Source organism: Haemaphysalis longicornis, unplaced genomic scaffold (assembly GCF_048455015.1).
Source record: "Haemaphysalis longicornis isolate Haplotype H1 unplaced genomic scaffold, Haemaphysalis longicornis Haplotype H1 scaffold_3, whole genome shotgun sequence".
Taxonomy (NCBI): Eukaryota; Metazoa; Arthropoda; class Arachnida; order Ixodida; family Ixodidae; genus Haemaphysalis; species Haemaphysalis longicornis.
In genome coordinates, this window is record NW_027526335.1 from 67,287,476 (window position 1) to 67,304,388 (window position 16,913).

At 47.8% G+C, this 16,913-nt stretch overlaps 2 protein-coding genes across 3 annotated transcripts in view; one reads left to right on the plus strand and one right to left on the minus strand.

Moving 5' to 3' along the window:
- The window catches only part of LOC144174567 (vascular endothelial growth factor receptor 1-like), a 102,614-nt gene extending 93,781 nt beyond the window's left edge, over positions 1–8,833 (plus strand). The window contains exons 14-17 of the mRNA XM_077703339.1: positions 32–102; positions 595–735; positions 835–940; positions 3,050–8,833. Of these exons, the coding sequence (XP_077559465.1) occupies positions 32–102; positions 595–735; positions 835–940; positions 3,050–3,559 (828 nt within the window). The 3' untranslated portion in view covers positions 3,560–8,833. The remainder of the gene's footprint in view (positions 1–31; positions 103–594; positions 736–834; positions 941–3,049) is intronic.
- A 6,166-nt stretch (positions 8,834–14,999) lies between these two features.
- Positions 15,000–16,913, minus strand: part of LOC144174569 (monocarboxylate transporter 12-B-like) — a 58,028-nt gene continuing 56,114 nt past the window's right edge. The window contains exons 4-5 of one of the 2 annotated variants that reach the window (XM_077703341.1): positions 15,838–16,856; positions 15,000–15,410 (exon numbers count right to left, since the gene is read on the minus strand). In XM_077703341.1, coding sequence (XP_077559467.1) covers positions 15,244–15,410; positions 15,838–16,856 — 1,186 coding nt within the window. In that variant the 3' untranslated portion in view covers positions 15,000–15,243. Of the gene's footprint in view, positions 15,411–15,837; positions 16,879–16,913 lie in introns of both variants that reach the window. The other variant, XM_077703340.1, reaches the window with a different exon arrangement.

Genomic DNA, 16,913 nt, shown 5'->3' on the forward strand with positions numbered 1-16,913 from the left:
CGTCCAACATCGCCCATTCATTACTTTGCAGGGCCTCCTGCCTGTGAAATGGACCGCGATTGAGTCGATCATGGACAGAGTCTTCACCACAAAAAGCGACGTGTATGTATTCTAAAGCACCCTGACGCTCATGTAGCCCTTCTTTTCTATAGGCGCAGCAAAGGGGACAGTTCTGAAATTATTGCGCCATGCAGGGTTACTAAACATGCATTGCACGGTGCGAAGACAGGTGCTTTTATGCGTTAACCCATCGAGGGTACAGCGACATGGCCTAGAATGGAGACATGGATCAGAACGCCTACCTCTTACTATTACTACTATAATTGTTGCATTTATTTCTTAAATATCTGCCCGCCTTTTCTGCCCCGGGTATACAAGCACAGCTAAAAAAGAGTGTACACGAAGATTGGCCGTAGTGCAGTTACCTTTCTACGCACGTGCCTAATCTCGGCAAAGGTGATAAGGCGCTCCCGTATCTCCTTGTTCTGCGCTCTTTCTGCAGTGCCGTTCAAAAATGGCAGGCTGTACTGTAGTCAATGTAGCTTAGCCTCGCACTGACCCAGGGCTTACGTGCCGCCGTCGTTTTCTTCCCAGATGGTCTTACGGAGTTTTGCTGTGGGAGATATTTTCCCTTGGAGGAAACCCTTATCCCGGTGCGGTGATTGACGAGTCATTTTACAAGCGACTCAAGAACGGCTACCGCATGGAAAAGCCGGACTACGCACCCGACGATGTGTATGTACACCGACGACTGATGCGGAAATCTCCGTTTGCGTTGCGTTTGCAGACTTACCACGCGAAGGAACATAACGGGAACTTCTCCCACGCGCGCAGGTACGAGGTTATGCAAAGCTGCTGGCAAGCCGAGCCTAAGGAGAGACCGGACTTCTCAACTCTGGTATGCCGCCTCGGTGACCTTCTGCAGGCCGGAGTAAGAGATGTAAGTTGGAAACGGTTACTGTTCATGGCTGATGCATTTGAGGCGAATCTTTTGCTGCTTTCTGACAATGATCCCTACAAGGCAGGAGATCGAGTTGCGCCAAAGAAGGCAGAACAATAGAAGCCCGGTTGGATTTGCACTGGTTCAACACACATTAACATTTATTTCACCATTTAGCAGTTGGCCAAATTTACAGTTCATAAAAATTTAAGATTTAGAATTGTTTTTCTTTCCAAATTAATTGGTGGTTATCTGAAGCCTTAATCATTAAGACAGATTCTGTGGGCCTGATCACAGGGCCATTGCTAGCATTTCGTCTAGATGAAACAATAGTTACGCTTGTGTACTTTATTCTTTATTCGGTGAGTGCCCCGCTTTGCCAACGAAGGCGTTACAGCAGGGGGGGTTGCAGACTGGAATAAAACAATTCTTCTTTCATACAGCACACTTGCTTGTCTTACAGCCGGTTCCAATCTCTAATGGACATCGCGAAAAAGGAATTGTAAAACATGGTTGTTCTTGCACGATACTCTTTCACTTTGTGTCGGTGGTCATGTCGACTAGATACGTAACTGGGTACGCTGAAATAGTCATGACGGTCAATTCCAGTCTTCCCATGAAAGACAGAAAAGAAAAACTTCAAACGCAGTTTTTTCCTGCGCAAAGAAAGCAATTCCCAACCCAATTCAGCTTTCATAGCAGTGCAGCTGTCTCTCTGCTTGTACCGCCCTAAACCAAACCGCGCAGCTCTGTTCTGTATTTTTTCGAGCTTATCAATCAAGTTCGCCTGCATCGGGTCCCACACAGGACATGCGTATTCCAAAATCGGTCTAATACATGTGAGGTAGGCTGTATTTTTTAATGTGTACAGCCAAAACTCTCGCCTCGCACAAACCCAAGTGAACCGAAAGGCTCTTCACAAATTAAAACGAACATTGATGGATGTTGCCCAGCCAAACAGCACACCACAATCTGTCAACTGCCACAATGACATGCATCCCATCCACTGTAGGCGAGAAGTTAAGTCCAGGGGCTTAGCTTATTTTAAAGCGAACAAGCAGAGCCAACATGGAGCGTCGACGCGACCGCCTCGCCTAAGCTACTCTTCAGAATTTGTGTTATCGAATCATTTAAGGTATAATACTGATTATTTGTTACAGAGGTACAACACTCTCTCAGAGGTACAGCGAGTGCTGCGCCTCTGTTTACCCAATACAAACAATGTATGCACATTGTTTATATTGCGGAAACGCGTTTGGGAACTAATAAATCCCATGATCACTGGCTAGACTCGAGTCATGGTCGCGTGACCAAATATATGAGAAGGCACTTTCAAATGTGCCTATCATGTTAATCATCATCTTCACCAGCCTATCTACGCCCACTGCAGGCCAAAGGCCTCTCCCATTATTCTCCAATTACCTCGGTCCTGTGCCAACTGTGACCAATTTATCCCCGCAAACTTCTTGATCTCATCTGCCCATCTAACTTTCTGCCGCCCCCTGCAACGCTTGCCTTCTCTAGGGATCCACTCTGTTACCCTTAATGACCAGCGGTTATCTTGCCTTCGCATTACATGCCCTGCCCACGTCCATTTCTTCTTCTTAATTTCTACTAATATGTCTTTAACACCAGTTTGCTCTCTGACCCACTCCGCTCTCTTCTTGTCCCTTAATGTTACACCTATCATTTTCCGCTCCATTGCCCGCTGAGTAGTTCTCAATTTAAGTTGAACCCTCTTAGTGAGCCTCACTAAGAGGCTCACTAAGAGGCTCATGTTAAAAACACAACTTAATCAAAATTTATTCAAATGAAAGAACAGACGGGCTACACGCTTTATACATTAAGGTGGTGAAGTAATTATGCGATGTTTATAACTTGTTCGTCTCTTGAAGCGACAGAGCACAGCAGAGCGGGCGTAGTTGCTGTTCGCGTAACTGGTGCAGCTTCGTTACTCTAAACACCAAAAATTTGAATTTTTCTTCACGTAACTGGTGTAGAGTACTGCTGTATCGAATATTAAATCAAACGAGAAGACAAGTGTTGTGGCTTCCCGCCTTTCCGCTTGACTGCGGTACTTACAAGCTTCGTATGACTCTTCCTACGCAGTACTACATAACGCTGAACGACCCTTACGTCAACGCGAACATGCTGATGAAGAACACCACGGACTACCTGACCATGGGCGGCAAGCCGGACCCGGACTTCCTCGATATGAAGTGCGATGACGAAAAATGCATTAACACGAGCCGAGCGGGTGCTCAGGCAGCCTCCACTCCGCACTACGCCAACATGGCGACCTCCCCCACAGCCTCTGCCGATGGTAGCGCCGCAGTGGATGACTCCATGGAAATGGCGCCCATGATGAAGTGTGGCGACGACGTCCAGGCGGCGGCCCCAAACTCTGCCACTGGCTACGTGAACGTCGGAGGACCCATGTTGCAATTGCGCCTCCCACCGGGCAAGCGCCGAGACGCGCCTGCACCGCTCTTGCCGCCGCCTGGCAACCCATCCTGGGACGCGAGAGCGCCAGACGACGTCAGTGATGAGTGCGAAACACCGCCCCCCGCGTACAACCTTGTTGTGAGCGTGGACGGTAGCGGTGTCATTGCGGTGTGAAAGATATCGCGGTATGTTATCGCGGTGTGCGCGAATACATGAACTTCCTGCACAAATTACAGATGCGGTCAGATGGTCACATTGTAACCGAAACGAGCATGCCGAGGATAAAGGGAAGCCATCGAAAAGGTTTTTTCAGGTTTTGAATTTCAATTTCAATGTCCGCTACCTTTTCTAACCTGCAGTGCAGTTTCCAACAGGCCGAAATTTCTGATCATTCACAAAAAAATTCTGCGGAATTTCAGAGAATTATCTACTTATAAGTTGCATTCTTATGCCGCCTATCTTGAGTGTGAGTTCTTTCCAACGAAATTTTTGGTGTTTTCTAAATCCTGTCCGACCAATTATCTCCAATTACCCTATTACAAAGATTACAGGTGAAACTTTCGGAAGTCCTGAATATTGTGGAAATGCCATGCGTTATACGTTTTGTTATTTTCCGCAATATTTTAATATTTTTGTTATATTTTAGTTTTTCGCAATTCCACCCCACCAATTATCTCCATTTACGTTATTTTAACGATGACATTTAAAACTTTTGCGAAATATGCAATGTTGTGGAAATGCCGCGGGCGTTACACGGTTCGCCATTTTCTATAAATATTTTATATTTTCTTATTTTTTTAGTTTTTCAAAATTTCGTTCAACCAATCATCTCCATTTACTCAATTATACTGAGTACAGGTGAAACTTCCGCGAAATCTACATTACTGTGGAAATGCCATAGGGTATACGTTTTGAAATTTTCCGTATTTTTTATATTTTTGTTATTTTTTAGATTTTCCAAATTTCGCTCGATCAGTTATCTGTCTTTTCGTTATTCTAAAGATTACATCTAGAACTTTCGTGAAATCTGCAATATTGTGGAAATGCAGGGCGTTACACGCTCCGGGCCGTGGGGGTACTCGGCAAAGAATGATACGGATTAAACAAAATGTCAGCATCTCCACTCCGTGAATGGTGGTGAGGGTGCGGAGTACGGGGACTCGAAACTGCATCCAAGTTGCACCCCGAGTGACATCCGATTTGCGCCCCGACCGTCATTCGATCTGAGCCGTGAGTTGCACCTTGATTATTCCCTAAATGAAATTGCAGCTCACGGCTCAAATCGAATTTCGCTTGATTTTCGCTTTATAGTGGTGTGCGCAGGGATGGACGCGGACGGACATTGGGAGGTCCTAAGGTACTCCGCACCGTTACAGGCGAGGGCGTAAGCCGTTTGATTCTCGGGTACAAACTCACGGTCGTAGCCCAATGGGTAAGACGACGGACACTAACTCTGTCTGGCCTACCACACACAGGCTCGAATCCTGGCGGTGCCTGTGTGATGTTTTGCGATTGTAAAAGCTATGCGCACCGACGCGGACGGACATTGTGCAGTCCTAAGGTGCTCCGCACCTAAAATCCGTTTCGCAGGAGTGTGACGTAGTTTCCCTCATGTTCGGCATGCACACGAACTTGCGGTGGTCATCTGACAGCAGTATGCTGAGACACATGTGCTTCGGAGGTTTGAGCCATTCGTGGCACTTTAAATGGCTTCAGGGAAGCAGTCGTACAAATAGCTAGCCGTGCTAGTGGATGAACTTACATGTGACCTGGTTGGGAAGATTCTCGTCATTATACCTCTCAAGCGAGGCTGGGACACTTGGACACGCTTCGGTGGTGTGCGACAACGTGGATGTGAACTGTTCTTAGTCTTACCTATATCCGGTACCGTTGTTGAGTCTGTACATAAGATTGTTACAGATCGTGTTCCTTTGTCTTTTGTTGACGTTTTTCGTCCCCCTTTATCTCTCTGTACGTGTGGTTTTGTGTCCATGGCAGGAAAATGCGCGTGTCAGTTGCCCAGTGCCAATAGACCTTATGCAAAAGTGCCGCCATCTACCGGAAGAAAAACGAAACGAGCACGCGACGCCATGCTGGGGGATGGCGGTCGCGGCATTACTTGGTACGGCGCGTGTGATGGGCTTTCTGGGCTTGGCGGCCCTTTTATATTCAAATTTAAGCGTAGCAAAATGAGCGACGAGTGATCTGTGGACCTTTCTCTGTTGCCCACATTTGCGAGCGACTTCGTAAATACGCAGTATGCATCGAAAAAGCAGTCAAGGAGGCGCCGGACGGGAAGATTTTGGAGGTTGTCGCATTTCTTCTTTTTTTTTTGGCTTTGAGAACGCAAACATTGAAAGTACATCTGTGCTGGTTCGCATCCTGCGGGTTTCTCAAGTGGTCGTTCCTGAAGCGCTTCGAGCCGATGGGTTGCCCTGAGGTTGACATGGGGAGGGGGGGGGGGGGGGGCACTCTGCGATATAGCTATACGCTAGGATCCTCTGGGACACAGAGGAAACCTGCAAACCAAAACAAAAAAGAAACAATAATACGCCCATGTTCCCGCGAGGGAACCCTGATGTGATGGGACGCATCAGGGGGGAGCGTTTGGACTGACGCTGGTATTGGATTGCGTCAGTCCACTCGCTGAAGGGACTGTCGCTTCCATCACGTCTTCATCGGAAGATCTTGCACGGAGGTATCGTCAAGCAAAGTCAAGTCAAGTGCGAGAGCGGGCGCTGGACTGATCCGGCGCCGTGCGCTCCCCCGCTTATATTCCAGCTTTTGAAAGGAGAGGAGCCGGGGGTGGAGAGTCGCACCCATGCGCACACATGCGCGCACCCAGAGCAGCGAAGCGCACACGCGCAACTGTTGTTATGATAATGAGACGGAGTGAGAGTGTTGAGCACAGCTGTCGCAGAGAAGAACGGAGGAGAGTTGCGCATGTGCAGTGAGCGTGCGGACAACGCCGCGACAACGGAGGGACATACCCGAGAGCAAGAGATGCGTCGCATCTAAAATAAATAGCATACCTGGCCTTTTTTAAAGCGGAGCTGTTTTAGCTGGTCGTAATGTGTAGCGCGTAACGCGTGTGGCGTGTAACGAGTTAAACATTACAATAAATTGCGAATAATTTGCCAGTGAATAACTAAATTACCAATAAATTGCCGAGCGCTGGTGAGCGCGTGCCTCGCGGCGACCGTCGAGCGTCCCCGGCACACGCAAAGGCTTTAGCAAAAAAACAAAATATTGCGAAAATCTTAAAGACCGAGAAAATGCCGAACGCTCGTGAGCGCGTGCCTAGCGGGGACCGCGGAGCGTCCCCTGCTCGCGCCCTGGACAACAAAACTGGGTACACACTACCGCTTAGAACATTCCGCTGGAAAATTTTGATCTTGGGAAAATAGGCTACGGTCGAACAGCAGACGACGAGCGGTAAATGACCGACACACGGGTTACTACGTGTGTTACTTGCGCTACTCATGGCGCTACGTGAAGGTTTCAACTCTCGCGGATCCCTTATTTCCTGTAACGTTTGGCAAACGAAAGAATTCGTAGTACTTTCATAAAAGCCCACCGAACGCGCAAAATAAAAAACACGGGCGCGCAAAGCACGAACGGCAGACTCAAAACTCATCCCACACGACAAAGTACGATCTTACCGATGCCGTGCGCCTTAATAACTACCAGCAGGCAGGAGTGCTCGGCGGTGAATACAGGGCTGGGAAAAAGCTCACTTTGGGACGTTTTTAGTCCTGCACATATTATTCGTTTCGTGACTATGCATGCGATCTAGCTATAATATTACTGCGCGAGGGAAAGTCGACACCCGCAAGCGACTTCACGCAGAGCTCGAATGATGCTTCAGTTGAGAAATAAAAAAAAAAGATGTGTACGCTATTTCCGTAGTCGTCCTCGTATCATATTTGTGCACAGCAAGTTACACGGCAGTATTTAAGCATCTTGGATAAAGATAAACGGCGACGTGCGCGTCGCTAACCCCGGGCTATCATGTATACTGCGGTGTCCGGAGATCCGGGAATGCCCCAACATGGCGGAAGCGCACGCGGTTCCCGCAATAGGGCGCCAGTTTTTGCATAAGGTCTATAGGTGTGTATGGATCTCTGCATGTTGTTTACTGGCAGCTGTGGCTGTCGTTCCGTTGCGGAATGCGTCATTTTTGGTCCAGTAAATTATCTGCCGGTGTTGCCCGTTAAGGCCCCAATTACTGTACGTCTTACACCGGTTGTGCATTTAACCCGTAAATTAGGGCTGTTCGCACACCAGTTACACAGCGCGAAACATAAGCGAAAGGGTCTTTCAGAGGTGGCAATAGTGAAAACAGCAATGCCTAACGTGCACGCCATACGACTGCGTGATTTTCCCACTGTGCTTCGTGCTTTTTGCCCTGAAAAAACGCAGTCACCAATCTGACCTGCCTAAACGTTTAAAAGAGAGGTATTAACAATGACATTCCAGGCACTGTTATTCGTTCGCTCGTCATGTGTTGCATATCAGTATATTTCCTCATATTTTGTTCCACGTAGGCCATAGGTAAGATTGGTCTTAAGCAATGACTACAGGGTCCAGATTCTCAAAACACTTCGTACATGAGCCCTGTCCAGTTTTGGCCATGCCTCCTCCATTATAAAACTGAGGAATCGCTGCTAAGAAACGTGAAATCAGACCAGACACCGACCAATCACGAGCTTTCTGAACCTGGCGCTATTTTTTGCCTTGTTTCAAGCTTTGTTCGCTATCGGTGCACCCATGGGGTGTGGTGGACATGCGCTCTTGTGGTTGTGCGTTCATCGGGAACGCGATGACATATACCTGTCCCGTATGCTCAACTATGTTTTCCCTTCTCACGCTGTGAGGTAGTCACTACGAGTACAGCAGGTTTGAAAGCCACGGCCCTGTACCCACTTCGACAACGTTGGTGTTTCGTTCTTAACGCTGTACGCACATGTGTTTCAAAAAGTCGACATGAATAACATATAATTTAATAATAAATATAAAGTGTGTGTGATGGTGCTTTTTCTGTATGTGTGCTCAGTACAAAAAAATTGAGCATTGCGTTTCTTGTTTCACAAGGACGGCAACCATTCGTCATCCTTAACCGTCTTGTCATGTATTTGAGCAGGCCCTAACGAAGAGGCCCAAGTACCACTTACAGCTATCCTACAAAGGTGTGAGTGAGCGTACCAAGGGCCGCCGATATGAATAGCACAGCGAAAAGCTCCTTCAAAGGTGTGCATCTAACCACTGGTGGTTGAAGTGATCACATTTTTAGATATTTACTCTTGGGAAAACCAGACTCGGGTGACGGAGCTTTTGGAAAAAAAACTTAACCTGTCAGCTCTGTGTCGTCTCGAAGATTCCGAGATATCGCAGCGCATGTTACGTTTTTCGGTTCTTGCTCAGTGTCGGGTGGATGAAGGCAACACCAAGGGAAAGAAGTTGGCCCTTATTTCATTAAAGCTGATTCCCCTAACTTTTGCACAGATATCTGGAGCCGGTTGGTTATAATCCGGCCCACGACTTGATGAAAACACTCACCGATCACATCATCTTACAAGGTAAGACAGGCGGGGTGGTCTGGGCTCATCCAGCGATCATCCATAGAGAAGCGATGATCATCATTTCTTGCAGACCTGTTCAACAACAATTCCTACACTAAACGCCTCGAGCGCTGCCTGTAGGGGCGCCACTGCAACCCCCTAGCGGCCCGTATCGAAAGCAGCCGCGGGAGTTTCCGGCCCACTCACCACTGTCGCCGTTGTTTTTGCGGCACATTCGCGGCTGATGTTTTTCGTTTATATGTATTGGAAATCCATATTTATGTGTAGAAGTAACTCTGTTCGCCAATGTGGTGAATTTACGAGAGTGTAAATCCTTCTGACGCGATGTTGGTGGGGTACATTCGGTCCGCATAAGCGCCAGGTATGTGTCCCAGGCAGGCCTCGCAAAACGGCATATGCATGAAGCTTATTGTAATTACACGGCCCTGAAATCTACTAACAGTACCTCCCTACGCAGCATTCGTTCAGATACTCATGCTACGGCTATACACTACGAGGTAAATAGGTTTCCTGCGCTTACATAATCTAACGGAGCACAGCTCGCCAGTTACGCTTCATATGTCATGATATTGATCCGTACCCTGAACAAGCGAACGTGGCATAAATTTCATGGTCATTCTACGAAATAAATACGATGGATAATGCAAAATTACATGCCGGAATCAGCACACAACAAAGAATTTACTGCTGGGTCGTCTTGTCGTGTGGTGAGCACTCGCAAACATTCATCATCTGCTACACATATATCCTCCGCTTCTAGCCGCGTCCGCGACTAAACGCTTCCTCAAAACATCGTCATATGACATAGGCATCCTTCAGAATCTAGTAAAAAATTAGGTGAAATGAGAGGGCCTTATCAGATACCACACTCTTCCAACGACACCTTTTATCGCTTGTGACTACGTATATTCGTACTGTATACTTCGAAAAATTCGTCCGCGTAGTGATCAACTGTTCGTTAAAGTCGAAAAACAAAAGATTAAACGTGCAGCTTGTGTGTGAGGGATTACTAGAGCATCCATTCCTTGATTTCGCTCCGCATTTGCACACAACGACCATTACGTTTACTCCTCCAGCACTCCCCCCACCCCCCAATGTCTTGCGAAATAGCATTGCATTTCGCATCTAGTCGTCTGGTGAGTCCTACCTGGCTTTAGTTTAGACGAACTTCTTTAGCATTTCGAAGCAAAACTGGTTTTTTTTTTTTTTATTCCCGTACGAGCTATTTTGTGTCTTGTGGAGGTGCAGGCCATACATTTTTTCGTGGTTTCATTAACCCACATTGGTTCTTGCTAAAAGGCGTGAATGGGCTCATATTTCATGACGCAGAGCCTTGCAATAGACTTAACATTTTCGCGTGGCCTCTATTCCCATAAAAGGTCCATGTTATTGTAAGGTATTAGTTGATCACATCCCCGAATCCTATTTTTCTACGACGTATACATTCGAAACAAAGCATCATTCGTTGTCCGCAATGCAAAACAAAACCAACCTCTCACTGTGCCAGTAACAGGTCTAAACGAGGCGACAAGAGAATTCACTTGCGCCTGACGTATTCGGCGGTGACAGTGGTGATAGGCTGCTGCCGTCGCCGACGCCTGTAAGAGCGGCGAAGAAGCGCACACTACCGCGTCCCCGGATAGCTCTTGTTGGCGTTCGAGCGCTCTATCAGGTAGTAGCTGTTTTCTGAAGCGCCCTAAACGTACTATTTGCTTACAGACATTACAATAACAAAATGTTTAGGGCGCCGATAGGCAGAAGGAAGCGAAAGAGAACGCAAATACTGCATGAGCCGCTACCAGCTGAGCAGCGGCCATCCCGCAAACTCCGCGGAGAAGCGGCGGAGGGCGGCGCAGCTATCGCGAAGCTCGGGGCGTATAGGAGGACTCTGTCCTGAACGCAATAGATGAGCTGGCTCAGCAGCGATGGCAGAAACGATCGTTTAAGTGCTCGTATGCGTCTCTTTAAGCCTTCAGTCCAACACCGCCAATTTCTCCTCTCGAGCCCCTAAGTGGGCCCTAATACTGCTTATTGGCTGCAAGCATTTTGGTCGGTCTAGTCGTGCTGCAATGAAACGCACCCTGTTCTAATCAAAATGACCTTTACGTCAACAAAAGCGTCCAGTCCTGACTGGTCAAGACGGTAGTCGTGAGAACATACCTATTGGCGGTGAGCGCGACCACGGGCGGAGCTGCGACGCGCGCCTCCGTGACGTCGGCTTAGGGATTCTCGCATTGTCGTCTGCTTCACTCGGGCTCGCTCTCCATGATGTTTCCTTGGGGTCTGTTGACCTCTGATGTTTGTCCGCACCAGATTGGGCATGTGCGTAACTTATCATAATAATAGACATAAAATCGCATACACTAGCTCAAGGCGTGATTAAAGTGCAGTTTTGGATACCGCTACGGAAGAAACATTTCCGGCGTCGCCCCATTCCTTGGGAAGCCGGTCCCGTGCGGATCGCGAAGAGTCGGAGCTAGGGGTCAGCTTCTGTATTAAGCAATCTTGGAACATCCAGCTGCTAATAACCGACAACAGCGAAATTGCAAGACCAAAACAAATACCAGCCCTTCGGGGATATCGGCTTTAGCAGAAGGCATTACGATTCCCGGTAATCGTATGTAAAGTAAGAGTTTTTGCAACCTTTCCGAACGCTCAAAAGTATTGTATTACATCACGTTACGTTGTTATGGCATGAAAGTATGCCGACATGCATTATGGAGCTGCAAGAACTGGAGTTTGAGTTCCGAATAACCAACTGTGTGCATAGGCGCGTTCCGGATTTATACCACGCTCCTAACCAGTATGGAGGTTTATTGAGGAAAACGAGTCACTTCTACGATAAAGATACAGTAACACTATGTTTGTTCACACTTGCAGGGATATTTCAGTACATTCCCCACAGCCATGTCTTCCCAGTATTCAGATTTGCGTTATAGGTAAACTGCACTCAAGAGGAGGCGGAGGAGAAGGAAGAGCGGGAGGAGCAGAAAACTCTAACAGTAAAATCGAGCTGGTTAGTGGTCTGGGTCCTCAGTCCAGGACAAATGAGTAAGAGTAATTTCTTCCAATTATAAGTTCACCCTCCCGGGTTTGTTCTTTAAGCTTGGAAGAGTTGAAAAGAGTTGAAGAGAGCCCCTTGGAAATATTCATTGGTTTCGATTCTTGTCATATATATGCACGTATACTATTTATTGCACTCGTTAGCGAGTATATCAAGCCTTAAACACCGTAAACATGCCATGATTGTCCGGGTTGATTCGTTATGATAACAATGGTTACAATATAAATTCGGAGCATAAAAGCCGCCTTCGAGTACTGTGGACCACGTTGCCTGGGGCGCGATCGCGGTGGCGTAGCAAAAACCTTCACATTGTATTTGCATGTGAATAAACAACGAACGCTGCGGATATGCGCTTTCTTGCAAGTAGCCATAACGTAAGCCAATTTGTGAAGATGGAAATGTATGCCATGCATACAGCCTGAAGAAAGTATCCTCACGATCTCTGTGAGCCTCCCAAACATCGCCAAACCTACTAATAAGACGTTTGTGACGGTTATTATAAATTAATTCTTAATTAAGTATAATGCGTTGGGCACAGAAAAAAAAACATTCATCTGATGCAAGTCAACAACGAAAAACATAGAAGACAGCCGCTCTATTTCCTGCTGTGCGATGTGCGTTTACGTAGCGCGGCACTGTTGAATCGTCGCAAGAGCACCTAAAAATATTGTAGGGAAGCCAACGCATTTTGAATACTTATCTGTGCGCTGAACCTCGCGAATAAGCTAGAAATAACTGGTTTAACACGAGCTTCTGACCGGTCAGAAGCTTTCTTCAAGAAGAAAGTTGTTCTTTCTCTCCTCGTGTGCGGAAAACTTGTGGGGGATACAGCTTGAAATTATTCATATGTGTCAGAAGCTGGCAAAAATAACTGAATTACTAAAAATACGCTTTTTATCGCACTAAAGCATCAAAGAGGGCGATTTCGAGCACAGGCACTGCTGCCCCTCACAAGCGGAGTGTAGCAGACGACAGCGGCGCGAGTCCCTAAGCCGATGTCAGAGCCCGGGGGCGCCACTAAAACATCTCACCGCCAATACTGTTCTCACACCTACCACCACAAGGCCTCTGAGAGGTCTCCGTCAATCCTCTATGAACTGAGAGCAATGGCTTACGCTTTGATGATTATAGTACATCTTTGGCTGGAACAATCTCAGCTTGTGATTTTCACGGATTCGACAGAGGCCGTTCGTTAACCTTCGGAAATTAAGCACCTCTCTCACAAGCTATGAAACCGAATGCTGGGGCACATCCCCGCAAACGTTGTGGCACGTCCCTCGACCTTTTCTTACACTTCCCGGTCGGTTGGACGTTAAATGATCTTCGGTCTACCCAAATATTTGCTCAGAACACGACACTTTTCAACTCCTTGCACGCAGTCAAGAGTATAATTAAGGCCCGTTTAGGGACGGCCTCGCTTACAAACTGGCACTCATTACGTAAGGCCCCCACTGTTCGCCCTGCTGACCCCGCCTAGACATTTACTACCTGGATAAATGACCTCCCTCAGGAACTCCCACCTAAAATTCAAACATTAGCAACTACCTATCACACCCATTGTACTGACTCCAAACTCCTCCGTATCTCGAAAGCTCAAAGATGGGAACACAGATAGAAACGGAAGTGCCATCATTGGAAGCCCTGATGCAGAATTTTTATTCTTACTCGAAAGGCGGGAAATTACGCCACATCCCCAAATGAAGAGAGCGGGTTTTAACACTACCACACATTGCAAGACGCACTGACCACACAGAAAAAAATGAAATTCCCTCCGCTACCTCATCAATCCTCTGACAAGCAAAGGAGAATATATCCGGAATATGGCCCACACTTTTAAGCGACTGCTCCTGCGCGTCCGATGATTCCCGAATGCAGGACTCAAACATCAACTTCTTACAAACGGATGTTCCTTCTCCCCCTCCACCTTACACCGGCACGCCTACTGTGAAGCTCAACCGCGATATCCAACCCGTGAAGCCACAAGAAGCTCTCGCCAAATGTCGCAAGCATGCCGCTAATCTAGATCACTTCATCTACCGGCATATGATGAGTCTCATACGTAAATCCTTCAAACACGCCCTATGCCTCCAATTGAGAACTTCAACATACAATATCCTATCTCCTTTGCATAGGTTCACGTAAGAAGGCAGAACTCATTGAACTGTGAGTTCTGTGGCAGTGCAGTTCATGGCAGTGCAGTTCATGCAGTTAGTTCTGTGGCAGTGCATAAGCAGCGCTGCACGGCGCTCATTTTGCAGCCTTTGAGCCACGACCACCTTGTACTCGCTCGTAATTAAGCTGGGGTAGAAATGCAGTTGGAACCTTGTCCCACCGGCGAACGGAACAAGCACTCTCTTTGCATAACCACCGTTAACGCAACACACCGTACATTATGGAATCACTCGAACACGCCTTGTACAAGAAAACACACTGCGTCGCGGTCAGCCCGGCAGACACGGAAGAGTCGCGGCGGAGTGCGCTTCGCACGTCCTGAGCGTACGTAGACGTAGTCATAGGAACGGGGACGCGCAGGCCCTGGCACGGCGGCGCACACACATGCGTATAGGAAGCACACATGGGACCTAAGGACGCAAACTCGTGGATAGTTGGACCCTGCGACGCGTATACCTCTAACGGGGCATACGGACGGCTTCATTTCCCTTGGCGCAATTTCCCAGTCGGAAATTTGCTGTCGTACAGGCCAATTAAACACAAATTGTTAATTAAGACACGCTTATTTTCTGGGTTATGTACTGAAATTTTGCTTCATATATGTATGAGGTTTTCTTTGCACTGAATAATGTGGGTGGTCATTAGCCATGGGAGCAGTTCTTGTTGCTTGGAATGGTCTAGCGCATATACACTTCGCATTCAACAATTTGCACGCCTATTTTACGCCTTTAGATTACAGCATTTACGCCCATCATCGAGTGACAGAGAGATAGACAGAGCCCAGGAAATATTTTTTTTTTCTAAAAAGAAGGACGTCGTAGGTCGCTGGAATGCCAGATTCGAATGCTGTGTTCCTGGGCGGTCACTTGACAGGGGAGGCGTGGGCGATGGATTTTTTTCAGTGAGAGTTGCGCGATATAGAAATTCGTTTTGAGGCGTAGCGCACCTCTGCAGATAGCATCAACTCACAGGCACCACATGGGCCAACCTGCAGCAGATTACCGAAGCACTTTTACTTCACCGGTCTCCCTTCGCAATGTTCAACGCGTACCGGGGCTGTCATCGAATTTCCCCAATGTCTTGCGAGTCTTGGTGCGTTCACGGCTCCGCACAGCGAGCCAAACCCAGAAGACTACTGTCGCAAATGTACATCCGGAGGAGAAGTAGAAGAGGCCTCCGTAGCCACCCAGGTGGTCGCGGAAGTAACCTGCAGGGAAACATCGAGAATACAAAGTTTTGGAACCGAAATCAATAAGAAATGGATAACCATATGCAATTACCCTTATGACACCTGACACTAACCCTTTACCGATCCTATCAAGGTTTAGAACTTTCTTTACAGCAGCATTATTAATGTGATCCTTAGGATTTTCATACGGAGAAAACAAGAATGACCAGCTGCCCTTATTTGCACATTTCCTTACAAAAAAATCTTGCTATTCCAGGAGCAGAGTAAGCGTTCTCGTTTCCAGGTGTTTTCTTTCGTTATTATCATAAAGTATAATGTTCACCCAGGCTTTCTACAAACGACTTCTACAGTCCTAACAGAAGGGACAGAAACACCTGGGCCACGATCGCTAGCTGTGGGCGCCATAAAGGCAAGCGGGGATTTACATGAAGTAGTCTTTTCTTACCTATCAGCAAAGGCCTCAAGAGGCATCCTAGGCCGACCAGCGTGGAGCCCGCTCCGAAGCAAACCGCGTAGTGTTGAATGTGTACTACTTCTACGTAGAGGACGGGTACGAGCGAAAGGGTGGAGCCGTTGCACCAGCCAGACACTATAACGCATACGAACAGGGCGTAGTAGGAGCGTCCCAGCGGCATCGCTGCCAAGGCGAGGGTCCAGCAGAGCAGGCACAGGGCGGTCCATGAGTTCCGGGACATGCACCCTCTGTCCGTCACCCAACCGGAGCCGAGCCGCGACACGAAATCGGCACTGGAGTACACTGTCACTAGAACTACGGCGTTCCACTTGGGGAAACCGCAGTCCACGGCAAAGTCTACAAGCACTGTAAGGCACGTAGCCATGTTGTTGAAGATCGCCAAGTGAGTTAGCGTGACCAGGTAGAAGCGTGGCTTCAGCATGAAGGCGAAGATATGTTCGGCGGACACAGCGTCGTCTTGCCCTGGATCTTGGCATCTTTTTAATGACGCGGAAATTGCGGACTCCCCATTTTTAATTCCATCAGCGTGAATACCGTCCCTGGGCTGTTCAAGTTCACAATAGCTGCATTCCCTAAATTCCACATAAGAATCCTGGTATTTACCAAAATTTTTCACGTGTTTATCGATGGCATCATTTGCTTTCTCGGGAAAACCACCGGTGAATTCATCATGCAGGCTGCCATTTTCCGCCTCTTCGAATGGCGTTTGTAACCTGATGTTATGTATGAGAATTGGCGTGCCATTTTCTTGGGCCGTTTCAGTCGTGGGTTTCGCCTCCTCAGGATCACCGCATAGCAGAGCTGCTGCCACGGAGTTGAGTGAAATTCCGCCACAGATGAGCAGTGCTCCCCTAAAACCGTATCTGTCGAAGAGAAATTGCAACAGCGGGGAAAGAAGGAATCCGCCAACAGACAGACCAGCCATGTTGATGCCGGAGGCAGCGGCTCGGTACCTCAGGAAGTGCTTGGTGACGATGACAGACGTCAACCTGATGCCGCCGACAGCTATGCCTGTTAAAGGGAAGAAAGATGTTCAGGAAAGTTCA